Source organism: Cetorhinus maximus, chromosome 5 (genome assembly GCF_964194155.1).
Source record: "Cetorhinus maximus chromosome 5, sCetMax3.hap1.1, whole genome shotgun sequence".
In the NCBI taxonomy this organism is placed as follows: Eukaryota; Metazoa; Chordata; class Chondrichthyes; order Lamniformes; family Cetorhinidae; genus Cetorhinus; species Cetorhinus maximus.
Genome location: NC_135883.1, coordinates 87,546,341 through 87,574,260, shown reverse-complemented (window position 1 = coordinate 87,574,260; position 27,920 = coordinate 87,546,341). Strand labels below are relative to the sequence as shown.

General features: G+C 41.7%; 1 protein-coding gene across 1 annotated transcript in view; it reads left to right on the top strand.

The window, feature by feature from the left end:
* The window catches only part of clvs2 (clavesin 2), a 90,015-nt gene extending 86,044 nt beyond the window's left edge, over positions 1-3,971 (top strand). Inside the window, exon 5 of the mRNA XM_078542175.1 lies at positions 2,996-3,971. Coding sequence (XP_078398301.1) covers positions 2,996-3,080 — 85 coding nt within the window. The 3' untranslated portion in view covers positions 3,081-3,971. The remainder of the gene's footprint in view (positions 1-2,995) is intronic.
* Positions 3,972-27,920: the final 23,949 nt, after the last annotated feature.

The following is a 27,920-nucleotide window of genomic DNA, read 5'->3' as shown; positions in this document are numbered from 1 at the left end:
AAGGTGCTGCGGGCCTGGGGAGAGAAGGTGCTGCGGGTCCTGGGGAGAGAAGGTGCTGCGGGCCTGGGGAGAGAAAGTGCTGCGGGTCCTGGGGAGAGAAGGTGCTGCGGGCCTGGGGAGAGAAGGTGCTGCGGGTCCTGGGGAGAGAAGGTGCTGCGGGCTCGGGGAGAGAAGGTGCTGCGGGCCTGGGGAGAGAAGGTGCTGCGGGTCCTGGGGAGTGAAGGTGCTGCGGGCCTGGGGAGAGAAGGTGCTGCGGGCTCGGGGAGAGAAGGTGCTGTGGGTCCTGGGGAGAGAAGGTGCTGCAGGCCCGGGGAGAGAAGGTGCTGCGGGCCTGGGGAGAGAAGGTGCTGCGGGTCCTGGGGAGAGAAGGTGCTGCAGGCCCGGGGAGAGAAGGTGCTGCGGGCCTGGGGAGAGAAGGTGCTGCGGGCCTGGGGAGAGAAGGTGCTGCGGGCCTGGGGAGAGAAGGTGCTGTGATCCTGGGGAGAGAAGGTGTTGCGGGTCCTGGGGAGAGAAGGTGCTGTGGTCCTGGGGAGAGAAGGTGCTGCGGGTCCTGGGGAGAGAAGGTGCTGTGGTCCTGGGGAGAGAAGGTGTTGCGGGTCATGGGGAGAGAAGGTGCTGCGGGCCTGGGGAGAGAAGGTGCTGTGGTCCTGGGGAGAGAAGGTGTTGCGGGTCCTGGGGAGAGAAGGTGCTGTGCTCCTGGGGAGAGAAGGTGTTGCAGGTCATGGGGAGAGAAGGTGCTATATGGCCTGGGAGAGAGAAAGTGCTGCGGGTCCCAGGGAGAGAAGGCGCTGCTGGTCCAGGGGAGAGAGAGGTCATGGGGCCTGGGTGGAAGGGGAAGAGACTCATTGCCAGGGGTGTGTGTGAGAGAGGGGGGGAGACAGTGTGTGTGAGTGTGAGAGAGAGGGAGTGAGTGTGTGTGTGTATGTGTGTGTGTTAGAGAGGGAGAGTGTGTGTGTCTGGCTTACTCCCAGTTTCATCCCCACACACCAACACATTCTCCCATCCACTCCCATAGCGGATGAGGGTGAGTGAGAATTCTGAGACTGAGAGTGAGCTGTAAACACACACAAACACAAACAAAAACACACCCTCATACACTCTAATGGTCATTGTTATGAATTACTCTTTTAAAAAAAATAATTTATTGCTTTGATTGTTTTATTTATGCTCAGTAAGTTGTTTCTTTTCTTCATACTCAACTTTTTCTTGAAATTCATGTATCTTTCTGAAATCTGCTCATCGGCCCCTGGAGAGAGAAAAAAATGGAAATGTGTCCCCCCGCCCAACACAAAAAGGTTGGAGAAGCCTGATTTAGTTCATGTTGCTTCTCCTCGTTCTTCATACCAAAATGTATCATTTCACACTTCTCTGCATTAGATTTTATCTGCCTTGTGTGCCTGTCCATTTCATCAATCTAAGCCTTCCTGAAGTCTTCCAATATCCTCCTCACAGTCAGTATAATTCTAAGTTTCATGTCACCTGCATACTTTGAAATGATGCCCTGTATACCAAAGTCCAGATCAGTAATATATATTAAAAAGTGCAGTGCTCCTAATATCATCCCCTGAAGACTTCCTAAAGACTTCCTTCTAGTCTGAAAAAAAAACTGTTCATCATTACTCACTGCTTTCTGTCCCTTAGGCAAAGGTGCTCTTCTGATCGCAACCCATTTTTCACATGCAAAACAGATGAACAGGAGTTGTATTTCTGCCCAGCCTGTAGATTTCAAAACTATGAGACATTTGAGGGACAAAATATTCATAATTGAATCAAGGTTACTGCAGCATCAATGATGAAATAGGAGTAAAAAATTACGTCACACTTGAAGGGCAAGATTTTATGCGTCGGCGAGCGGGAGCCGGGGGCAGGGACAGGGCGGAACTCCCGATGTCATCGCGCCCCATTTAAATTTTCCGGTAGGCGGGGTCTCAGCAAAATCAGCTGTGAGTCTGCCAACCTGTCAATGGCCAATTGAGGCCATTGAGAGAGTCAATTAAGTAATTAAAGGACCTGTCCGTCCAACCTTAAGGTTGGCAGGCAGGCCAGGAGCCCCAGCACAAATTAGAAAAAGCATGAAACCTCATTCACGGGCGGGATGAGGTTTCATGTAGGTTTTTAAAAATTTTAATAAAGTTTTTGTAAAAATTATGGACATGTCCCAACTCATGCGACAGTGTCACATGAGGGGACATGTTAGGAAAATTTTATTTTTCCATTTTTAGCTTTTTTACATTTACAGCCGATCTCCCTGAGGCTGCACTTAGCCTCAGGGAGATGAGTGTGCTCTTTCGTGCGCGTGAGCGAAAGACTGCACTCTCGATTTTGGGAATCCCCCCGACCGCACAGGGAGCACACAGCGCTTCTGTGCAGACATCACGCTGGGCAGGCCTTAACTGGCCCACCCATGTAAAATGGCGTCGTGCCCCCGATCGGGGACGCCGATCGGAAGCGTGTCTGCCCTTCAACTTCGCCCCCGATGGGGGGAGAAATCCTGCCCGAAGTCTTAGGAAAAGACTATGCGCACAGTAGAACAGAAATTACATGTCCATTTTTAAAATTTAAAATTCTACATTTGCAAGGAAAGAGAAAGAAACAGGGTACTGTGATAAATTCTGAGAATCTGGCCCACCTGAGCCTTAGGCATTCAACATTAATTACATTTGACAAGCTTTGTGCAGTTATTGATTGCAGAATCAACTCACAAGTTAATTGTTCCCAGGCCAGATCATAATATTCTGCTTGTTTTGATTTTTTTCCCCCCCCAGTTTTCTACCTTGCTGTCCTGAAGATGCTGACTCATGCTGGGCACAGTTCCATGACAACCAGTTGTCCTTCAGTGCCTTGCCCAAGTGACTGTTCTATATCTTTTGAGCCTAGACAGTGAATGTTGGCTGAAGCACGGCAGGTTTTGGAAAAAATAAAATCATAAAAGCATAGCTCATAACATATTTGTGGCCTAGTCCTCATGCTGAATACACTTTCATTTTCCTTGCAGGTCTCAGTCAGTGGTTGAAGCTGGAGTTCTGAAACACATAGATAAAGATGACGAGAATACCCAACCATTACTTTCCCTGGACTGACAGATTCCAGGCCACACATTGTTCATGAAAGAGAAAAGCACTTCTTCAGGAGTAGTGTACTTAACACAGAGGATTCTGTGTAAACTATGATGGTAACATGTCACTTGGTATGAACATTACAAATTAGAAATAGGCTGTAATATTTGCAGATCCATCCTTGCCTGCCTGTTCGGATGGTAACTATTGGTATTCAAAAAGTGGAAGTGCCAACTTTACTGTAAATACCTTTTCTTATCATCATTGGAAAGTATTCAAAATCCAAAAGATTAGCCAGAGTTCAATGTAAAATAACAGTGAAAAATATTTTCTGAGCCAAGTTTACATGTTGTGCAGCCTGTATTAAATGCTGTCTGTTTAATCTTTTGCTCTCACCAACAGCCTTTTCCTTCAAAAAGGTTATATTTTGGTAGGAGAAAAGTAGCTTTGCCCAAGTAAAGGGTTAAATATTTCTTGTCGGTTTGATTGTTTTATGGGCAACACTATAAGAATAATACTTGCATTTGTATAGCGCTTTATCACAATGAGAATGCCTCAAGCACTCCACCAAGAATCATTATTTTCTGGCACACAGTGCCCTCAAAAGCAGACAGGTTTCTCCATGATAAATAATAGACAGGAAGAGAATCCAGGCCAAGAGTTGGGTCTCTTATTCTGAAAATTTCACTTCAGATATGATTGTAATGGCATTATATAAGAAATATATTTACACTGCCTTACAATTATAATAACATCCCCTTTTACATAAAAGTACATTTTTACAACACAGAAAAAGGCCATTCGGCCCAACAGATCTAAGCCGGTGTTTATGATCTGCCTAAGTCTCCTCCCATTTTGTTTCATCTCACCCAATCAATCTATCCTTCTCCCTCATAAAAAAAAATATTAAATACATCTATACTAATCACTTCAACCCACTCCCATGTGGTAGTGAATTCCACTTTCATTCCTAAATTTCTTATTGGATTGATTAGTGATTGTTATGGCCTTTGGTTTTGGACATGCCAAACTTGGAGGAAGAAGACAATTTCCAACTATTTGGCTCATCTCAAAAACCACAAGCTTCCTATCCATTTTCTTTCTTTCCCTTCAATAGTTCTGTCTGACAAAAATATATCCATCAATCTCTTGAAATGTTTATTATTCACCTCTTGTATTTTCCCCCTCCACCTACCCCACCCTCCACCCCACCCCACCCCCAGGTAGGTCCTTTCACATATTGATTTTCAGTATGAATAAGTTGTATTTTATTTGTGTTCACATTTTCTTATCTAAATTATGTTCCCTATACTCTCCATCAGTCTATGTTCCCTTGTCCTAGAGATTGTGTTAATATTGAGCATTGCCCTGAGATCCCAGTTTATTTATTTTGTGGTTCTCTTATATTTAAATGTAATCACACTTAGATCACCCTTATTTTGAATGCAAACATCTCAAGACTTTCTTCAAAGAACACATATTTAATCTTGTTTCTCAACTTAGTTGTCTTTCTTTGTACTCCCTATTATATCAGATTCTCCCTCTTACACATGGGCGCAGAACTGTACATAATTTTCAAAGACTAGTGTTTTGTAAAAGCAAATGATCTCTTCTTGAGATTTACGCTCTGCCCTTCAAGCAATGCATTCCAAGATTCTGATTGTCTTTTCTCTGACTACTCCAGTTCTAATAATTTAAGAATAGTTTCCATTAAGTCTCTTTTCCCTTTTAAGCTTTTAACTTGTGATGAACAGAGGATGAATATAATATTGTGACAGGAATTAGGGCATACTTTAGAATAAGCGTAAAACTTGTGATTGGGAATTTACCACTATACACTAATTGTAGATGTCAGTGATGATAACACTATCATATAGTGGCTAAGATTGTATCTCACCCATTTGTATTTTGTGAGGGTTCTAGACATTATACAATTCTCATTTACCAAGTACAAGACATAAGAGAAAGAACTTGACATTTATATAATGCATTTCCTGACCTCAAAACATCCCAAAGGGCTTCACAGCCAGTAAATGACTTAGTGTGGCAGCCAATTTTTACACAGCAAAGTCCCACAAAAAACAATGAGATAAATGTCCAGACAGTCTGTTTTAGTGTTGTTAGTTAAATGATAAATTTTGCCCAGGACATCAAAATCTCCTCTGTGGTTCTTGCCATGGAATCTTTTATATCCACAAGAAAAGGGCAAACCCAGCTTCAATGTAATGTTTCATTCAAAATACAGGACCTGTGATTGTACATCAATCCTCAATATTACAACCTGGATTCTGTGCTCAAGTGACAGGATTTGAACACATAACTTTCACACTCAACGACGGTTATCATTGACCCAAGGTTGACATAAAAAGCATAAATATTCTATAAATGTTTATGTTTTATGCTCTTAATTTTACATTTCCATCATATTTTGTAACTAAGACTGTCACCAAGAGCAGGAATAAACTGAAACATGCAATGAAGAGTAACACCAGGAACACATGCTAAAGGGGTTTTTCATTAAAATTCATAGATACTTCAGTAGGTCACAAAGTGATGTGCAGAGACAGCTCAGGCAGAACACGGATGTAATTAGATAACTCTGTTCTTGAATTTGATTATATGAATAGATCATTTCAATTTAGTAGAATCTGCCATGTCCGAACCAACGGAAATATAAACAAACTGCAGTATGCTTCCTCTAGGAAATTAGCTCCAAGGGTGCGTTGTTGAATTTGGAAAAACAAACCTGAGGTTTGACTCGAATCCTGACTGAGATTTAAGACAAAATTATGAATCCAGTGTAGGGATACAGAGCATACAAAGCCAAAGCTAAGCCAGACCGATGGAAGAAAACACAATGGGTGGAGGGAGAGGGGGGTGTTTCGGGACAGTTTTCAACTTTGACTTCAATGGAAAGCAAAATTTGTCAGGGTAAATTGGTCAATAGGTTATCACCTATTTTATGCCCTGTTGAAGCTGTAAGTCCCAGCCAATAGATTCCTTATTTAAATGCTTAAAATGTCAGTAAATAACCTTCAACAAATAGTTTTGATAAATTTAATTATTTCTATCATAACTATTGAATGTTGCACGTTCTTTACAGAAGCCTATAATGTTTTCTGCCAGGCCATGTTATTTAATTATTGCACATTTCTTAAAATATGTTTTATTACATTGCTATGCTGATGAACAAACTCTTGAAATGCACGCTTTCCATGTATAATTCAACTCTTTCTGATAAAACTTTGATGTATGTTCAGTTCCTCAGGTGGGTTGAGAACCTGAAGTATTGCCATACAATTAATGGCAAATTGTGTTCTCCATACTGTCATTTATTTTAAAGTAAGGATGTCCATTGGTCTGTTGATTTTATATTAACTTTGTTCCTATGTCTTCCACTGTTCTAATTTGTTCATAAGCCATCTTCATGCAATGACTGGAATGTGAAGTCCTGACTGAGTTTAAACAAAAGTGTCTTTTTTTGAAATATGGCAACTATGAGGTTACTGAAATAATCAACTGCAGCTAAAAGCTATCAGGTAAAATTGTGGGGTTTGTTTTGCTCCTCAGCGATAGTTTGTTTGTTATTATTGCAGTATTATTTGGAAAATTATATCATTATTGATTTAGACAACTTTCACCATGCTAATGAAAGATAGGTTTTCTTTAATCAGTATAGTATACATTTACCAAATAATGTCAATATAAGCCATGTAAAACAAAATAATCTGAGAGTATACATCAGTAAAGAAACTACCGAAAGGCGTATTCTTACATTTCCCAACATGGTTAATTTGCACTAAAACTGTTGAGTTAATGTGTAGACTGTTGATGTGAGGTGCAGTATATTATAATTTTCTAAAGAGTGTACAATTCTCAAAAGGTTTCTCCATTTTTTGTGAATTCCCATTTCCTGTATTTATGAACATTTATTCAACAAATGAGAGACGTGTTTTCTCTTCCACAATTAACAATGTAATTTTAGCATTTGAAGCAAAGAAAACCTGGTTTGAATCTCTTTCAATGAGATGCACATTATTTGTCAGTTGCGTTAGATATCAGATAATACAGATCTTGTAAAAGGATAGAACCATAGTGCACATTTGCTATATTTTATTTATTCGAGTTTTTTTAAATTATTGCCCAGTTCTACCTTTGACACTTACAATCCCCTGGGTTTTACTGTGAACATTGAATATTAGGAGAAACAAAGTTAGAGGAACAACATGTAACTGATGTTAGGATTTTATTATGCCAGCAGCATTCACTGTACTGAGATTTTCTGAAAAAAGAGACATGATTTCAAATCAAATGGATTCACCCACTTGCCAACCAATCAGCACTCTCTTCTCATGCAGTATAGTTGTTGTTCACTTGGAGATTTGCTATGCTTGCCTTAGGAGTGCAAGACAAAAAGCTTTGACAGGATGTCTCTTTTTTCAGCAGTACTTAAGTTTTGTACTGCCAAGCGACTATTTGTACTGAGATTGCAGTTACACCTCAAAATATACTTTTTAAAATCAATTGCTATTTGATGCTGAGCAGTAACGTGTGGCACAATATAAAAAATATGCAAATACCCTGTATAGCCTTTGAAACGGACACTGAAGCTAGCATTCTTTTCAAGGAAGAAAATCATTGAGGTGAAGTTAAATTAGACAACCTTTTCTTCATCAAAGTAGTGCATTGTCATAGAGTCATTATGGCACAGAGGAGGCTGTTCGGCTCATCGAGTCCATGCCAACACTTTGTAGAGCAATTAAACCAGCCCCATTCCCCCGTTCTATGCCCAATAGCCTTGTAAGCTAAATTTTCTCGTGTCCAATCCAATTTCCTTACATAATCATTCATCACCTCCACTTTCACTACCCTCATAGGAGGTGAGTTCCAGGTCTTTAAATTTACGGCATAAAAATTTTCTTCCTTTCATGCACACCTGCATCTTTTGCCCAAAACCTGAAATCTATGTCCCCTAGTTCTTGTACCATCAGCTGATGGGATCAGCTTTTCTTATCTAATATATCTTATCTTATAGTCTACCTTATCTAAACTGTCATAATCTTGTACAGCTCCAACAAATCTCTCCTCAATCTCCTTTGTTCCAAGGAGAACAATCCCAGCATCTCCACCATAACCTTTTGCTAAAATCCATCATACCTGGAGCCATTCAGGTAAATCTCCACTGCACCCTTTCAAGGACCCTCATATCATTCCTAAAGTGTAGTGACCAGAATTGGATGCAATATTCTAGTTGTGGCCTAACCAGAGCTTTATACAGGTTCAACGTAATGACCCTTGGGGAACACTGTCTACCATCCCCCAGTTTGAAAAACAACCATTTACCATATCTCACTGCTTTCTCTCTTTAAGCCAATTTCTTATCCAAGTTGAAACTAATCCTTTTATTCCAAGAGTGTCATTTTTTTAACCAGACTTTTATGTGGTACTTTGTCAAAGGCGTTATTAAAACTTATATAGACAACATCCATTGTTTTCTCTCCAAAAACCTTATCCATTTCTTCATCAATTAGATTAGATTAGTAAAGCACAATTTGCCTTTTACAAATTTGTGCGGACTCTCCTTAATTAATTCAAATCTCTTCAAGTATCTATTGATTTTTTAAAAAATTATTTCATGGGATGTGGGCATTGCTGGCAAGGTCAGCATTTTTTGCCCATCTCTAATTGTCCTTAAACTGAATGGCTTGCAAAGCCATTTCAGAGGGCAATTAGGAGTCAACCACTTTGCTCTGGGCCTGGAGTCACATGTAGACCAGATAAGGTAAGGGTGGCTGTTTGCTCCCTTAAAGGGCATTAGTGAACCAGATTGGTTTTTACAACAATCAATGATAGTTTCATGGTCATCATTACTTATAGCTTTCAATTCCAGATTTTATTAAAATCTGGCATAGTGGGATTTGAACCCATGCCCCAGAGCATTAGCCTGGTTCTCCAGAATACCAGCCCAGTGACATTATCACGTTGCTACCAACTCCCCCATAACCCTATCCACGACTGATGTTGAACTGACTGACCTGTAGTTACTAGTAATTTCCTTGCACCCTTTCTTGAATAAAAATGACACATTTGTCACTCTCCAGTCCTCTGGACCTCCCCATATCTCGGGAAGATTGGAAGATTAAAGCAAGCCCTTTTGCTATCTCCACTCCTGCTTTCTTTAGCAACCGGAGATGCAGGCTATTCAAACCAGGTGAATTATCCACTCAAAGCATAGCCAGCCTTTCTAGCACCTCCTTCTTATCAATTTTCACTCTATCCATTACCTCTTTTTTTGTTGCATCATATTCTCTATCTCACTCATCATCCAAGGCTTTGGTGCCCTTACATTTCACCCTTGTTGAAATGTACCTAGCCTTTACCTGAAATATGATCTCCTTAAAGATCACCCATTGCTCCATTCCTGTCAACATTTGTTTTCTTTTTATCCTGGCTAGATCCCTTCTCAGCTCATTGAAATTAGCCCTCTTCCAATTTAAAGATTCTACTCTTGATTGTTCCTTGCTCTTCTCCATTGCTAATCTAAACCTTGTGATCCAATGATCACTTTTATCCAAGTGTCTCCCCACATTCACTTAGTCCACTTGGTTCACTTCATTCCCAGCACCAAATCCAGCAATGCCTCCCTCCTAGTTGGACCAAGAACATACTGGTCAAGGAATGCTCCAGAACAAATTTCAGACATTCTTCCCCCTCCTTACATTTTACTCTAACATTATCATCACTTGTACAACTCTGCAGATTTGCTCCTCTATCTCTCACTCACATTACTTGAAGGCCTATAGAATACTCCCAGTAGTGCAATCATACCCTTTTTGCTTCTCAACTCTTTAACTAAATGGATTCTGTCTTTGCCCCCAGGATATCCTCTCTTTTCAACACTATAATGTCCTCCCTAATCAGTGCTCCTCCTACCGGACCACCCTTTCCTTCCCCTTTCCTATCTTTTCTTTATACTTTGTATACGTGAATATTAAATGCCCTATTCTCACTATTTTTAAGCCATATTCTATTATTGCTGCTACATCATATGATTAACCAATAACAAATGGCACAAGTCCACTTGTACTTGTAGCTCACCAACTTTGTTCAGCATGTAAATGCACTATGATTATATATTTTTTGTAGTCCTCCTTTGCCTGGTGCTAAGTAACATGGTAGTACTGCCTTCTCTAGTACTATTGAATACTCTCAGTCCTTTATGCACCTTATTCCTTTTTTCTACTAAATGTTGGTTCCCATCCCACTGTCACTTTAATTTAAATGCTCCCATCTGCACCAGTGAACCTTGCCGTGAGGACATTGGTCCCAGTCCTGCTGAGGTGCTACACATCCCTTTTGAATAGATACCTCCTGCCACAGACCCCGTCCCAATTCCCTGAGAACCTGAAGCCCTCCCTCCTGCACCATTGCTTCAAGCTATGCATTGGCCCTCAATATCTTCCGATTTCTACTCTAACTAGCACTTGACGCTGGGAGTAATCCAGAGATTACTGCCTTCAAGGTCCTACTTTTTAACTTCCTCCCTAGCTCATGAAAATCTGACTATAGGACCCCAATACCTACCAACTCTATGCCGTTGGTACCAATGCGTACCACAATTTCTGCATTACTCCCTCCAGCAGAATATTCACACCCTTGCTGTGATGTCCTTTACCCTGGCACCAGGGAGGCAACACAGCGTGCGAGACTCACAGTGACATTTGCAGAAACACCTGCCCGTTACCCTGACAACAGAATCTTCTATAACGACTGCATTTCTAATCTTCATTGCTCCCCACCATGCATTCCCTTGTCCATTGGTACCTTGGGCTAGATTGCACTCTTTCAAGGTGTCGTCACTCCTCGCATTCTCCAAAGCTGAGTACCATTTTGAGAGAGTGACACCCACCCCGAAGACTGGTGCACATCCCGTCTCTTCTCACTCTGGCCACCAACCTACTATCCTGAACTCCTGAATGGCAGTAATCCCCTATCATGTTGTCACTGGAAAAAGACCATCAAAGATCACCCTTCCAATGTGTGTATTTTGATAACCTTCACGGCCTCCCTTCCTGACTTTTATATTACTATGAGGTTCTGTTTAGTAACATATGAATGAGGAATCCATTGGGCTGGAATTTACACAACCGCGCCAGGCATGTTTGCGGCAGAGGGGCATTTAAAATATGGCGGAGAGCTAGCCCACCACATTCTCACCCACACCCGACCCAGTCCCTATAACCTGGTAGATGGGTGGGTGCCAGAATTGGCAGCCTGCCGGCCATTTTTAAATAAATAATTAACAGGCAATTAAGCTTGTTACCAAGCGGGCAGGAGTGGGTTAGCCATTTTTTTCGAGAAACTGCTTGAAAGGTGGAAAGGAAGAGAGGTATGTTCTTTGGTTGCAAAGGGGGGGAGGGAGGTTGCTCTGTGCCAAGATGTTACCCCGATCCCACACCCCCACCCTCCTTACCTCCGTCCCTAGCTTTCCTGATCCTTTGCCATCCATTACTCCCAACTTAACTCACTCCAAGATCCATGTCCTCCTCATCCCTCCTTATTCCAGGGCCTCCTTGCGGTCCTAGCAGTGCCCACTACTGAGTTCTGGCACTGCTGGGACCATTGATTGGCTGGCAGCTCTTGAGGGCGAGACTTGTCGGGCGGCCTTGGCTAAATATTAGTCAGACTCTCCCTCTGGAGGAGTGAGAAATATGCCCTGCTCAGAATTTCAGCCCATTGTCTTCTTTTGGGGTATCAGAAAGAATGGCGCTTCATTTTTTTTTGTTTGTTCACAGAATGGAAGCATCACTGGCTAGGCCAAGATTTATTGCCCTTCCCTAATTGCTCTTGAGAAGGTGGTGATGAGCCACCTTCTTGAACTGCCGCAGTCTATGTATTGTAGATGCACTCATAGTGCTGTTAGGGAAAGAGTTCCAGGATTTTGACCCAGTGACAGTGAAGGAACGACGATATATTTCCAAGTCAGGATGGAGGGGAACTTGCAGTTGATGGTGTTCACATATATCTGCTGCCCTTGTCTCCGTGGGTGGTGGAGGTCACAGGCTTGGAAGGTGCTGTTGAAGGAAAAGGTGATGAAAAGGTCATGAGAAAAGGTTTCAAAGCTACTTCTAACATAATGTCAGGGATAAAACAGTAAAAAATGAGGGAAAAACAGGCTAAGCATGAAAACTCACTTTGGAGCATATTTTCCTCCATTCATTTCTACTCTTGTATACTAATTCATTAAAATTAATTAATATTTCCTAATCACATCTTTTTACTAAAAATAGCAAATTAGAATAATACAAACTTTTCTAACTAAAATTTTGTCAGTTCAGTAGACTATAATTCTTCCTTAATGACTTTTCTGAACTTTGAACTTATTAAAGCAAGAGTAATTGGAAAGATTTGGCCTAGAATTTGGATCATGCCAGTGTGTCACACATTACACATGCCTGATTAGGCTGCCGACATAACCACGGTGAATTAATTCATTGGCCTCGTTAGGGTAGTGCCAGTAAGTTGCGGGTGCCATTTTGGCCCAGAGCAAACTTGGCAGCAGTAAAATCAGCCAGCGCAGTCACCGGCCAAGGCTCTCAAGAGTGTCCATGGCAGGTACAGGGGAAGAGGCAATCTGGATGGGGTTTTGGGTATGGTAGGGAAAGCAGTGGCCAGCGTGGGCCCATCATTTTTGTGTGAAGTTAGGAGGAGCACTCCCTGTTCCACAATAATGTAAATTAAATCTTTTAACTTACCTTTAGGACGGCAGCCTCGAGCATTTCTTTTCTGGACTGCTGGTTTGGCTGCTGAGCATCTGCAGAAACTGACTGCAGTATTCGCTGTGCAGTTTGGCAAAGGGGGCTAAAATGGGCATTAGGCCCCTCACCCCACCCCTTGAATGGGAATATATAAGTTAGAGGTATGTGCCCTGACCTACTGAGCTGCCCTAACCAATATGTGAATTTAAAATACAGAATGGCTGCACGTGACACCTGCTATATTGAACCCTTGGACTCCAGATTTATGCATGTAGAGGGTTATAGAGCAGTTCATCCTCTAGCCCATTAATTTATACTAATATCTGATCTCTGGCACTGACCTGGAAATAAACTTTAAACATTTGGAGCTCCGGGTGTCAGGTTTTATTTGAAATGTGCCTCAATTAAGGCGAAGGTACAGAAATCTCCTTTCAATTTGCTGTGCTGACAGAAAACCAGTGGACACAACACATTGTTCATTAGGATTGGGAAAGCTGGGAGTTTGACTGTTTGAGCTGTGGCTGCAATTTCCTCACTGTGTTGGTGTTCATTTTTCAATGTAATTTTATATAGTTCAAATGCCTCATGAGATTCATAATCAATCTGTCAAAGTACTTTCCTAAAAGTGACTGGGTTCAGCTGTCATATGTATGCACTGAAAGACATTTATTTTATGCAAGATGTTCCATTTTTCTGAGATTATGCTCACTTGCACTCCACATAGTCCGTTTTGCCAATTTGTCGACTTTAATGCACTATCTAAATATTTTTAATGTGATGAGAGTGCATACATCATCTATTTGTATTGCATTTAAAGTAGATTATCAGCCATTCATCATTTTTCTGTTTGTTTTATTTTGGATGGACCAAAAGGACCTTTCTCATTCACTGGGACAAGAGTTTGTGTTGATATTGTGTACAATAATAAAAATTAAACTCTGAAATACCACGACTATATATAAATAAGGCTCTTAATAAGCATGGGTTATGTGCTTTCTAAAGATGAGCAAGGGACTGAAACTGAATGTATGCCTTCTGTTTGAGGACAGCTTTCCATTTCTTTAAACCCTGGAGCTTTCTAGCTCCTGATTTAATGGAGGGACATGGATGAGAGATTTTGTTTTTCAAAGTGCTATGGCAGTTTAAAATGGGATCAAGCAAGAAGTCTATTATGCATCAATTTAAATATTTATATGAATCCCAAAAATTCACAATACATTGGCATCCAAAGTATAGTTTAAACATTTCAAATAATGCCTATTATTATGCTAAAAACAAAAAACTACTGCGGATGCTGGAAATCCAAAACAAAAATAGAATTACCTGGAAAAACTCAGCAGGTCTGGCAGCATCGGCGGAGAAGAAAAGAGTTGACGTTTTGAGTCCTCATGACCCTTCAACAGAACTGAGTGAAGTTAGGAGAGGGGTGAAATATAAGCTGGTTTAAGGTTGGGGGGGGGGGTGGGGGTGGGGGAGAGAAGTTGTGGGGGTGGGGGGGGGTTGTTGTAGGGACAAGCAAGCAGTGATAGGAGCAGTTAATCAAAAGATGTCACAGACAAAAAGAACAAAGAGGTGTTAAAGGTGGTGATATTATCTAAGAAAATGTGCTAATTAAGAATGGATGGCAGGACACTCAAGGTACAGCTCTAGTGGGGGTGGGGTGGAAAGACAACAACTTTAGATCTTAAACTCCCTCCCCCATCCCCACCCCCTTCCCGTTTCTTCCACCTCCCTTTTTTTTTTCCAATAATTTATATAGATTTTTCTTTTCCCACCTATTTCCATTATTTTTAAATCTTTAACTGTAATACGCTGTCAGTCTTTCCACCCCACCCCCACTAAAGCTGTACCTTGAGTGTCCTGCCATCCATTCTTAATTAGCACATTTTCTTAGATAATATCACCACCTTTAACACCTCTTTGTTCCTTTTGCCTGTGACATCTTTTGATTATCTGCTCCTATCACTGCTTTCTTGTCCCTACAACCACCACCACCACCACCCCCCCCCCTCCCCCAACCTTAAACCAGCTTATATTACACCCCTCTCCTAACTTCACTCAGTTCTGCTGAAGGGTCATGAGGACTCAAAACGTCAACTCTTTTCTTCTCCGTCGATGCTGCCAGACCTGCTGAGTTTTTCCAGGTAATTCTGTTTTTGTTTCCTATTATTAAGCTGATGGAAATTGAATTTCCCATTTAAAACAAAGTCCTCTATCATTAATTTATGAAATTGGGAAAAAGGAAAGTAAAGATAACATTCTGTATTATGTTAACTGCATTTATTCCTCTTTTACTAAATGGCTGTTGGCCCCCTTTAAACATTGGTTATAACTGAAGCAAAGTTTTCAGATACATAAACCTTTAATGTGTTGAATAGACTTGCCCTCTATAACATCCAATCACTTTTAAAGTTTGAAAACTGGAAAATTCAGATGAACTATATATTTTTTTCCTCTGAACTATGATGAATTGAAGGAAAAATTAAGACTAGTTACATAAAAATGTGACTTTAGAGGGGATGTACATTAATTAACTCAGCTTTGCTTTAAGTCCTGGGGGATGGTTCTGAATCTAAAATAATTAAGTAAAATACAAATTTTGGCACAGGCAGCAGGAAAAGCTTATTATCATGCTTATCAACATGCACCACTACTTAACTCATTCTCTTATTTCAAAAAAAATCCCTTTGATGCACATTGATCCTTTGAGTGAAAAAGGCTCCTGTTGATGGGAAAGTGTTAAAATGTTATTGTTTTAATACCACAAATAAAACCTTCTTCAATGAAATAAAAAAAATTGCACTGTTTTATTTTTCTTTTCTTTCAACCACTTTTAAAAATATTTTTCTGATCTTTTGCCAAATACTGATCCATAGAAATAAAATTGGGAGCTTGTTGTTATGGTAACTATAATATGGTTGCTGCTCACTCTGCCAATATTTGTTTTACTGTTTGAAAAAAATCCATCTTTCATGTTTTCTATTAAAGTAATGGTTATAGACGATGACTTTTTAAGGAGTGACTGTTTCTTGGAGCTGTGCCATTTTTGTTCCCTCTCCATGACAATGATATTGTTTAGAATATAAAATTCAGATTCAAGTAAGACATGGAACTGATATTGATGACTTATATCTATTTTACATAATGTTGCAAGTTTTACTAGTATTGTGTGCACCATTTTCATACATGCTGTATATATTTTATGAACTGCAGAAAGATGCAAAATACACTGGACAAATGTAAAATTTGGAATTAGCATAACTTACCTCATTGAATCCAATTTTATGTTACTATGTTAATTTATTTACATGTATTAGTGTGCACCATAATTTCACAAAAATTACCCTCATTATGTGATTAATTTGTACTTTGTTAAAACTATGCTGCATATACTTAACACTAAGGGCAGGCTTTTACAGGTGGCAGGGGTTTCCTCCCCATCACCGAAGACGTTGTCATAAAACTCACCCCTGCTCCAATAGGCCCACAGCCATTTAATGCTTTATGATCTGAGATGGGCCTTCCACCCCCCCCACAACCTGAGGAGGAAGATTTGTCTCCAAGAGCCGCCGGTCATGCAGATTGGCTGGCAGCTCTCTAGTCCCAGCAGCAACACTGGGAGTGGCGGCCACTTCTGGGACATTCAGTCCCAAAGAAGAAGAGCCAAGAGCCGGATGACAGGTAAGTTGGAGGGTTCTTGGCCAGGAATAGAGGCTCTGGGTGGGGGCGCAAGGATGGCGAGTTGCACAGGCTGATGAAGAGGGGACATCTGGAGTTGGGGGGAGCAGATCTTGCAGGGCATGCCTCCGAATGGAAAAGGGGGGCCTCTGAAGGAGACAGCCCCCACTTTCCTCCCTGAGGTCCGAGCAGACTTACCTGCTGGACTTCCCCTCCATCGCTGACTTCAACTTGCCGGCCAAAAGATTGTGGCCGAGCAAGAAGTATCTCTTAATTGTCCATTAAAGGGTCTCAATAGGTGCAAGGGTGGCTTCGCCCGCAGCCCGTTGAATTGTGGCCTGGTCGAGGGTGGTGGGTAGGCAGCAGGAAAGGACCTACGGAATTTTTCGAGCTTCCCCGTCTGCAAACCCACCCGCCTTAAATATTGGTTACTTTAGATGTGTAACTTTCATCAATAACATCTTCCAATTTACACTTACACAGAACCACATTTGGCCTCTCTTTTTCACTCTTAAACTACCTTCTAAGTATCTATTTAAATACAAAAGATACTGGTCCTGATTTCTTCAGGTCCTGGGGTGGCATGGGGTAGGGTGGAGTAAGATGAAATGGAAAAGGCAACATTGGAGCAAGGGGAGAAGTGGATAAAGCCTGGAAATACTAAGTCACTACTGAGAGGAGCCAGAAAGTCTTTCTGGTGGGATCTAGGGCAGGGTGAGCATGTTTCCAAATAGCAATCTGAAAACCAGGAAAAGCCAGGTATTCAGGTTATTGTGGCAGAAGTAAGCTCTATCTGAATAATGCCATTGTGCTTGGGCATATCATTCTCCTTATAAATAAGGCTGAATGACAGTATTGCATAAAAACTTCTGAGCCAGTGGCACCAGCCATGGCCTGTAAGCAGCTTGGCAGCAATGTTTCCCCCTTTTCTCCCTCCAATGGGTGCTGAAAATGCAGCCATACTGCTGCAGGTGCCTTCCTCACCCCAGATGCTCTGGCGGATTTAGCCTCACCACCACACTTATACTGGTAAAGCAGGCCGAAGGATTTCTGGGGCCATCACCTTCACTATCACAAGGGTAGAGGACTACATTTAACTATTCTGCACCAGTGACAAGGAGCCTCACCACTGTAGCTCGCAATGCTCCATACCCAAAAGCAGCAAGTTAGTTACCTCACTACTTGCTCAAGCTCGAGAAGGTTACTGTCATATTGCTCTTGTTACCTGTAGATAATTGGTACTGGTCAGCTTGCTGCAAGCATTTACCTGCCTATTTAATATAATTCCTGTACCTGGAACATTTAAATTTGCACAATGGGTTATTTTCATGAAATTATGGGAAATGTAAACTATTGTTATACAATATTTTCATGTAAGGTAACTGTGAAAATGTAACTCTGACATAATGTAAAAGCTTTCATTAAAATGCCATGCTATGTATAAGCTCTTTGTATTATGGTGTTGAACTCCACCCCAGGAGGCCCAGGTCTGTTGAGATTCAATCTTTTGGAGTAATACTCACTATTTTTGGTTGGAAAATGTAAACTGTTTCTGTACGTCCTACTCTTTGAAAATAAATGCATCTCTATATATTTAAATAGCCTCATAATTCATCACAAAGTGTCACTTTTGGTACTATACCTAATTACTCTTCCCTATTGTAGAGGGTAAGGGTCTTGCCTAAAACAGTCAGAGGCATATTAATTGTATGATAATGACTTTGGGCTGAAGCAGCAATACCTCAAGCATTGTTTCCCTGAGTTTTCACCTGGCAGTTCCCCAAAAAGTTAACCTGGAGTTAAGTGAGCCTTAAAGGTTGCAGCCAACAATTTCAGATTGGAGGATTAGCAAAGGAACTCTTAGTAGGGGCACATTAATAGATCACTGATGGGGGGTAGTGTTGGGGGTTGCAGCAGGATCTTTCAGGCCTGTAACTAATCTGGAGTGCTTACCAATTTTCAGGGTATTTTGACAGCATGCCACGCAAATTAGCTGAATGTTTCTAAAATTTAACTTGAATTTTCACAGTGGGAACAATTCGGGACTGCTGATTTTTGGTCCCCATTCCGCCACCTCACATTGGATAATTTTCCTGCGAACAAAATGGTGAGGTCTGTGAAGCCTGGATATTCAGCCTTGAGCTTCATTAGGCTGAAGAAGCACTGCGGGTGGAGGCCACAGAGGTAAGAACTGCAAGTTTGGGCCACTGGTGAGTAGGTAATTCTTGTGAGGATTCTGATTGGGGCCTTGGGGGGAAGAGATCAGGACCTTGAGTTGGGGGAAAGATGATTGGGGCCTCAAGGAGGGAGGGACTTGGGGTAGGGAGAGATTGGGAACTTGTAGGGAAGAGGGAGCAATCGGGGACTGACGAGGATATTGACGGGCTGGACGACTTCCTTCAATGCTATAACCCGTCTATGATTCCAGGCTTTATAAATATCAGTTGCAGCCTGCAAAGACTGATAGCTGATGCCTCAGAGCTCTTGGAATCTGCCATCTTTGTCTCCAAACAGATAACCTAAATTCCAGCAATCAAATCTCTGGATGCACGAACTGATCTGAAAGTTTTTCTATTAGGTGGTGCAGATTGTGTCAAAACTCAGCCTAGATAGCCATGCACCTTATCAGAAGCTTTCTCAGGTGTTGGCACTGAGAAAGGGGCCTTTGCCATGACCCTTTCTGTTATCAGATCTTACTTTGAGGGTAATGAAGGAAGGAATGATATCCATATAAAGACGCTGCTAGGAAGGGGGTGATGGTAGCATAGTGATAATGTCACTGGGCTAGTAATCCAGAAACTGAGGCTAATGCTATGGTGACATGGGTTCAAATCCCACCACTTTAACAGGCAGAATTTTTTTAATTCAATTCATAAAATCTGGAATTCAAAGCTAATCTCAGTAATGGTGATCATGGGTGGAATCATATTGGGGGTCTCACTTGTCATCTGGAGAACCAGCAAGAGACCCCCACTACCACCCTTTTGGGAAGGCCCGCCAAACCACCGTCATGGTGAGGCCACAGCAGGCCTTCGCCTGGAGGGACAGAAGTCTCACTTACCAAGAGCTGCCAGCTGATCAGAGGCCAGCAGTTCTTGTACTCAGCATTTCCACAGGGGAGGCGATGGCTGCTGCAGGAAAAATACCTATCTATGAAAGAATAAAGAAAAAGAAGAGCTGGAGAAGCAGGTAGCTTACTTTGTCTGCTATGATGAGGTGTTAAATTTCCTACATTGCAAATGAATTCTGAGTTGAAAGATTTAGCAGTTAGTGTCCAGGCCACTTCCCTCCACAGAGTATGCACCACAATCTTGATAATTCTCCAGCCTCCCAAATAGATCATGGGCAGAATATTTCATGCCTGTTGGCAGTAGGCATGCTTGGGCATGAGCAGACAATATTGCCAGATGGCCAAAAATCGGTTTCATGATGTTGTCAATGGCGGGCTGCGTTTCCTGCCATCGGACGTCAGGAACTTCATTGTAATACATCTGCATATCATTATAAACCCGTTTTGCCAGAATTATCCCCCCACACTGGATTATCCAAGCTCATCAGTGTGATTGCACGCCAAAATGTTTTGCAACTGTACATAAGCGACATGCACCCGCACTTTGCTCAGGACTTCAAGGCCTGTTTGCCTACTTTGCTTCGGGCAACACTCACAGTCATCAGTAATGAAGGAAGGAATGATATCCATTTAAAGAGGCTGCTAGGAAGGGGGTGATGGTAGCATAGTGGTAATGTCACTGGGCTAGTAATCCAGAAACCAAGGCTAATGCAATGGTGACATGGATTCAAATCCCACCACTTCAGCAGGCAGAATTTAAATTCAATTCATAAAATTTGGAACTCAAAACTAATCTCAGTAATGGTGATCATGGGTGGAATCATATTGGGGATCAGGCTTCACAGGCGACACCACATCACTTTCAGGGGTACTCACAGGCAGGTCCCTACCCACCAGACCAGCCCTAAGGTGGGAATGGCTTTTCAACAGCTGCAGGGCTAGGGCTTACTTGGGGAAGGGGGAGAAGTGGCCTCAGGCAAGGGAAGAGGCTGCAGGGTGAGGGCTGTACTGGGGAAGGGCAGTATCCCAGGGTGTGTATGGGGCACATGTTGATCTGTGCAAGTGGCCTCAAGATAGTGAGGGCTGAGGAGGCAGTCTCCAGAGGAGATGAGGCCAGATGAAGATGTGAGGGTGTGTGTGAGAGAGTGAGTGGTGATGTCTCTTGAGCTGGCAGCAAGTGAGATGCCAGTGAATGTGTGATGGGCTTGACTGTATGAGTTTGGAGTGATGGGATGGTTGCGGCATAGGTGAGACCATTCATTCTCTTTCTCCATTACAGAATTTAAGGATTCTTGGAAGATTATTACCAGTGCATCCACTATCTCTGCAGCTACTTCCTTTAATATCCTAGGTTGTAACCCATTAGGTCCAGGGGACTTAACGCCTTTAGCCCCATTAGTTTCTCTTGCACTTTTTCTTTAGTGATAGTTATTGTATTTATTTCCTCCCCCCAACTTTTGCCCCTTGATTATTTAGTATTTTTAGAATGCTATTTGTATCTTCTACTGTGAAGACTGATGCAAAGTATTTATTCAACTCCTCTGCCATTTCCTGGTTCCCCATTATTATTTCCCCAACCTCATTATCTAAGGCCCTATGTTCACTTTGGCCTCTCTCTTCCTTTTTATATATTTAAATAAGCTCTTACTGTCTGTTTTTATGTTATTTGCTAGTTTACCCTCAGAGTTCATTATTTTTTTGGTCACCTTTCGTTGGTTTTAAAAACTTTCCCAATCCTCTGGCTTACCACTAATCTTTGCCACATTGTATGTTTTTTTCTTTCAATTTGATGCTGCCCTTAACTTCCTTGGTTAACCATGGTTGGTTTATCCCCTTCCTTGAATTTTTCTTCCTCACTGGGGTGTATCTTTGTTGAGAGCCATGAACTATTTTCTTAAATGTCTGCTATTGCTCATTAACCGTCTTTTCTGCTAAACTGCTTTCCCAGTCCACTCCAGCCAACTCGGCCCTCATTCCATCGTAATTACCCTTATTTAAGTTTAGCACAGATGTTTCCGACCCAAGTTTCTCACTCTCAAACTGAATGCTAAATTCTACCATATTATGGCCACTGTTTCCTAGGGGATCCTTTACTCTGAGATCATTTATTAAACCTGCCTCATTGCACTTTACCAGATTCAAAATAGCCTGATCCCTGGTTGGATTCACAACATATTGTTCTAAGAAACTGTCCCTAATACACTATGAATTCTTGCTCGTGAATACCTCTGCCAATTTGATTTTCCCAATCTTCATGAAGATAAAAGTCACCCATGATTAGTGTGCTGCCTTTTTTACATGCCCTCATTATCTCCTGATTTATTCTCTGTCCTACAGTATAGCTACTGTCAGGGGGCCTTTAGACTACTCCCACCAGTGTCTTCTTTCCCTTGTTATCTCTTACCTCCACCCAAATGGACTCTACATCTTCTGATTCAAGATCCTTTCTTGCTACCGCACTTATTCCATCTCCATGTACTAACAAAGCTACCCCACCACCCTTACCTTCCTGCCTGTCCTTTCAAAAAGTCACATAGCCCTGAATATTTAGTTCCCAGCTTTGATCTTGTAAACACGTCTCCATAATGGCTTTAAGATTAACCTCTATTTGTGCCATTAATTTGTTTATTTTGTTCCAAATACTGTGTGCATTTAAGGAGAGGGCCATTAATTTTGCCTTTTTGCCATTTTTTCCCCATTTGACCCTATTTGCTGCTTTTTTTTCTGTTTGTACACTCTGGGTATCATTACCTAAATAGCTGCCCTGCAAGGCTGCCATGTCCTTTTACTTTGTAAAACTATGTATCCCCTTTCCAGAAACCCCCTCCTCCCCTCCGTCCTCTCCCTCCCACTCCTCCTTCCACCACTGCCCCCCGCCCCCCCCATTTAGTTTAAAGCTCACTGCACAAAACAAAAATCATGCTGATCTGTGAAGAAGTCACACAGCTACTCTTGCTTTCCTGGCTTAGAGAATCAGGAAGTAGAATCAGTTTGGGTGGACATTAGGGGTAGCAGAGTTAGAACAGTGGATGGGAGTAGTTTGTATGCTCCATAACAGTATTTATACCATGGACAGTGCATTAAACAATAAATTATTGGAGCTTGTAACAAAAGAAAATGTAATAATTGTGGTGGACTTTAATTTACATTTAGACTGGACCAATCAAATTAGCAAAGTTGGTCTGGAAAATGAGCTTGTAGAATGCTTTTGTGACAGTTTCCTGGAGCAATATGCTGTGGAACCAACTAGGGATAAAGCTATTTTAGATCTAGTATTGTGTAATGAGGCTGATGATACAAAGCTAGGTGGAATGCAAGCTGTGAGGAGAACACAAAGTGCTGCAAAGAGATATAGACAGGTTAAGTGAGGGCTGTACTGGGTGAGTGAGTGAGTAAGAAGGTGGTAGAAGAAGTATTGTCTGGGGGAAGTGTGAAGTTATTCACATTGGTTATAATAATAGAAAAGCAGAATACTTCTTTTTTAAATTGAAACTTGTAAATATTAATGTTCAAGGAGACTTGGATGTACTCATGCAAAAAGTTAGCATGCACGTACAGCAAGCAATTAGGAAGGCAAATGGCATTTTGGCCTTCAACGCAAGAGGATTGAAGTACAAAAATAAAAAAAGTCTTGCTGCACTGTACGGAGCTTTGGTGAGACCACTCCTGCGATACTGTGTGCAGTTTTGGTCTCCGTATTTAAGGAAGGATCTACTTGCATTGGAGGCAGTACAGCGAAGGTTCACAAGATTGGTTCCTTACATGAGAGGGTTGTCCTGTAATGAGAGGCTGAGTAAATTGGGTCCATATTCTCTGGCGTTTATGGCAGGTGATCTCATTGAAACATTCAAGGTGATGAAGGTGCTTGACAGAGTAGACAGTAAGTGTTTGTTTCCTCTGGCTGGGTAATCCAGAACAAGGGGATGCAGTTTCAGGATAAGGGACTAATCATTTAGAACTGAGATGAGGAGAAATTTCTTAATTTAAAGAATTCTGAATCTTTAGAATTCTCTGCTCCAATAGGTTGTGGATGCACTATCACTGAATATATTTAAGGCTAAGATAGACAAATTTTTGGCCTCTCAAAGAATCGAGAGATATGAGGAGTGGGTGGGAAAGTAGAGCTGAAGCCCAATATCAGCCATGATCATTTTAAATGGCAGTACAGGCTTTATAGGCTGCATGGTCTCCTCCTGTTCCTATTTCTTATGTTCTTATATTTACAGCAGTGGATTTTCTGACCATTCACTATTGAATAATACAATGCAGTGCAAATTTCTGATATTCAGTCTCAGTGGGGAAAGATTTTAGAGTGTATAGAAAACTTTATATAGGAACAGGAGCAAGCCAATTAGCCCCTTGAACCTGCTCCACCATTCATGGTTGATCTGTGCCTTAAGACCATCTACCCACCTGCTCCAGAACCCCAAAATACCCTTAGCCAACAAAATCTACCAGTCCTAATTTCAACATTTTCAACTGACCTAGCCTCAACAGCTTTTTGGAGGAGGGGTTCCAGATTTCCAATACCTTGTGTGTAAATAACTGCTTCACAACATCACCCCTGAATGACCTAGTTCTAAGTTTAAGGTTATGTTTCCTTATTCTGGACTCGCCACCAAAGGGTGATAGGCTTTTCCTATCAACCCTATCCTGTCAACTCCTTTAATCACCTTCAACGAGTCAATTTAATTAACCCATAATCTTCTGCACTCAAGACCTAATCTATGTAAACTGTATTAAATTGTATGTGAATTGTGTTTCATTATATGCAGATAAAGGGCATTAATTGGATTTTACTTCAGCACATATAAAGAGATGCTTTCTGAAACTATGTGTGGTTGATTTAGGAGGTATGTGCTTGAAATGTTTCACTCTTTATGTAAACATAAGACTGAGTAAAGATTGGCTCTAGTATTCTCCTTCACCAACTACCTTTTTGGATTAGAATGAACTGCCTTAAACATAAAGGCAAATTTAACTTTTTAGGGGGTGCAATGCAGGCTATAGCAGATAAGCCATCAAATATACACCCACCTAATAGAAAGGAAAGTTTAACTGACATCCAACCGAATGCTAGCTGTTTTGTGCTTGTGTCAAAGTTGAATTTTACCCCCATATAACTAGAATCATTCCTTGTTGATATGTACTTTGATGTTGATATGTGGAATACTGTCAGTCTTCTATAACATTTTGGACTCTTGGGAAGCATGGCAGATGAAGAAAAAAAGCTCTTTTTTCTATCCAGTTAGTGCCCCCTTTTCATTATAATAAAGGTATTTCTCCTAGCAAACAAGGATCTCAATTTTTGGTCTGTGTTCGGGACCCAAATGTCGGGTGCATTTCTGGGTCAGTGTCTGACACTCAACTTGAATTTTAACAAGCAAACCAAGAAGTGACCAGGGTCTGTGCTTGCCATCCAATTAAAGATGGCAGGTAGGCTCCTGAGGCTGAAGGGCCAATAGGAGCTGGGTGCTGCCGATATAAGGCAACCCCTCCACTGGACAAACAGCAGCAGCAGCTGTGCTCCTATGGCCATGGAGGGTGCTGGGACAGTCTTCTAGCAGAATGGAGTGCTCCCCAACTCATGCCCATCTACCACCAGGTGGCTGCCTCCATCTCTTGGCTGTGTTTCTGCTTTCGTTGGGGCCCACATGCAAAATGGACTTAAAAGGTCCTTTAATTGGCTTAATTGACTACCCACCACTCTGCCCCCTTCCTGCTAATCCTGACAGAACAAAATGGCCCAGAAGTGGGAACGTGGCAGGAGACTGGCATACTGGACAGTAGCAGGAAATTGCAGGCCTGCTAGCCTCTAGTCCTGCCTCCTCAGGTAAATGACAATTCTGCCTATGGAGTCCGTCATTTGTTTTTTGCAGGAATAAAGTGCAAACTGGGAGCACACACCCATATTCTCAATATTCACTTCCGGCAGGTGAGAATCCTTGCGACGAGGGTGAATTTATAAACTTTTCTTTTGTTCCACCAATATTGCATTTGTTATAGACTTGATTTTCCAGACAACTTTTCTTGGTGGAAACATTGAACTTTATTTACAAGACAGCAGCAACAGCTATATGTGTGCATCTAACTCTATACCTAAAGAAGAACTCTCTCCTAGAGGTTCCCTGCGCTGCTAACTCATTGGTTTACAGAGATCATGTGATCTTACAACACAGGATTATTCTTAAAGCTACAATCCTATGTATATCAGAATTGTAATTACTAAATTCCTCCCCCTTTACCTTCTCTGTACATTTTGTATTTACAAGGATATTTATCTCATGACATTACAATATTTACATAGGTCATGAAATTACAAGTTCCATCTTTCAGGTGTTTCCTGATCCATGTGGAACGTCGTAGCTCCACGGCTTCCGATTCTTTTGCAGGAAGCGCATTCTCTGGAACCGTATTAACATCAGGTACCTTATTAGGTACAGGCAGTTCAGTGTCGTTTACTCCAACATCAGGCATGTCTACCCTTGGTTGAGCAACTTCAACATGGTTCAGCAATGGTTACAGGTGGAACATCACTTTGTTGGGGTATCCCCCTTCCCTTAAGTGACACACGTGCTTACGGGTAATCCGGCCCTCCAATTCCACATGGTACGACAATGGTCCGGACACGGAGCTCACTTTACCAGGTAACCACATTGGTCCTCCACTGAAATTCCTTACATATACTACTTCTCCAGCAGTAAATTGTCGCTCACAACTGTGCAAACCATGAGTCGGTTTTTGGTTCCCTTGGCATTTCTCCACCTTCCCCTCCAAATTGGGAATAATCAGGCTTAGTCTTGTTCGAAGATGGTGCCTCATCAGTAATTCTGCAGGTGTTGCTCCTGTCGTAATATGGGGGGTTTGTTCTGTAGTGAAATAGGAAATGAGCAAGTCTAATTTCCAATGATTCACCTGTTAACTTTTTCATTCCCGCCTTAAAAGTTTGTACTGCTCTTTCCGCCAGTCCGTTAGATAACAAATGGTACAGTGCAGTCTTCACATGGTTGGTACCATTTAGGCTGACAAATCTTTGAAATTCAGCGCTAGTAAATGCAGTATCATTATCTGAGATGATTACTTCTGGCAATCCATGGCTAGCAAAGCTTTGGCATAATTTTTCAATAGTAGCGCCTGATATTGGTGACTTAATCTCATGAGCATCTAACCACTTGGAATGAGCATTTACAGTCAGTAGAAACATGGTTCAATCTCACCAAGGGTCTACCAGGCCATCCCTTGGGTGTAATGGGGCTGCCACCAGCAACTTTTGTAGCTGTTGACATTGCACACAGTGTTTTACCACCTCTTCAATATTGCTGTCCATTCCCAGCCACCAAAGATAACTTTGCGCTATCGTCTTAATTTGTGAGAATCCTGGATGAGCACTGTGTAGCTCTACTAAGAGTGGCTCCCTTCTTTGTGAAGGAACAATTACTCATGCACCCCATAATAGAATGCCATCTTGACTGCTCATTTTGTGTCTTCAGTTGAAAAATGGCTTCAATTCATCAGAGACTGGTTCCTGGGAACATCCATGTAACACTTAGTCTCTCACTCGAGGCAGGACTGGATCATGATTCATCCAGTTTCTTATCTGCCTAGCACAGACTGGTGAGGAATCCAGGAAATTCATCACTAATACGAGCTCATGAGGAATTGGGACATGATCATTGTTCTCTTCCAAAGGAAGGTGACTTAGGGCAATGACATTTGCTATATGAATCCCTGGTTTGTGCACAAATGTGTTTTCATATGCTGCCAAAATTAGGGCCCATCTTTGACTTTGTGCGGAAGATATGGGAGGGATAGCCTTTTCCTCACTAAACAGACCCAAAAGTGGTTTGTGTTTTGATACTATCATGATACGTGCCCATGCAAGTATTGGTGGAATTTTTTTACATCAAAAATAATTGACATACCTTCCTTTTTGATCTGAGAATATTCTTTTTCAGCCGTGTAAATGTCCTGGATACATAGCCTATCGGACTCTCTGTACCATCGTCCACTCCATAGGAGGATGTATCTCAGGTTAGCACCAATTCCTTTGTCGGGTCATAGTGCACTAACAAATTTGAAGAGTGTAAGAGCTGTTTTACTTTCATGAAGACTTCATCTTGGGCTGACTTCCAAACCCAATGCTGGTTTTTCTTTAGCAACGAATGTAGAGGGGCTAGAACTGTTGATAAATTTGGTAGAAATCGGCCATAATAATTTACCATCCCTAAAAATGATTTAAGTTCAGAGACGTTCTTAGGTGCAGGTGCCTCTCTGATTGCTTTAACCTTCTCTTCAACCAAGTGTAACCCTTGGGCATCTACCTGGTGGCCCAAATAAAGGACTTAATTTGCCTGAAAA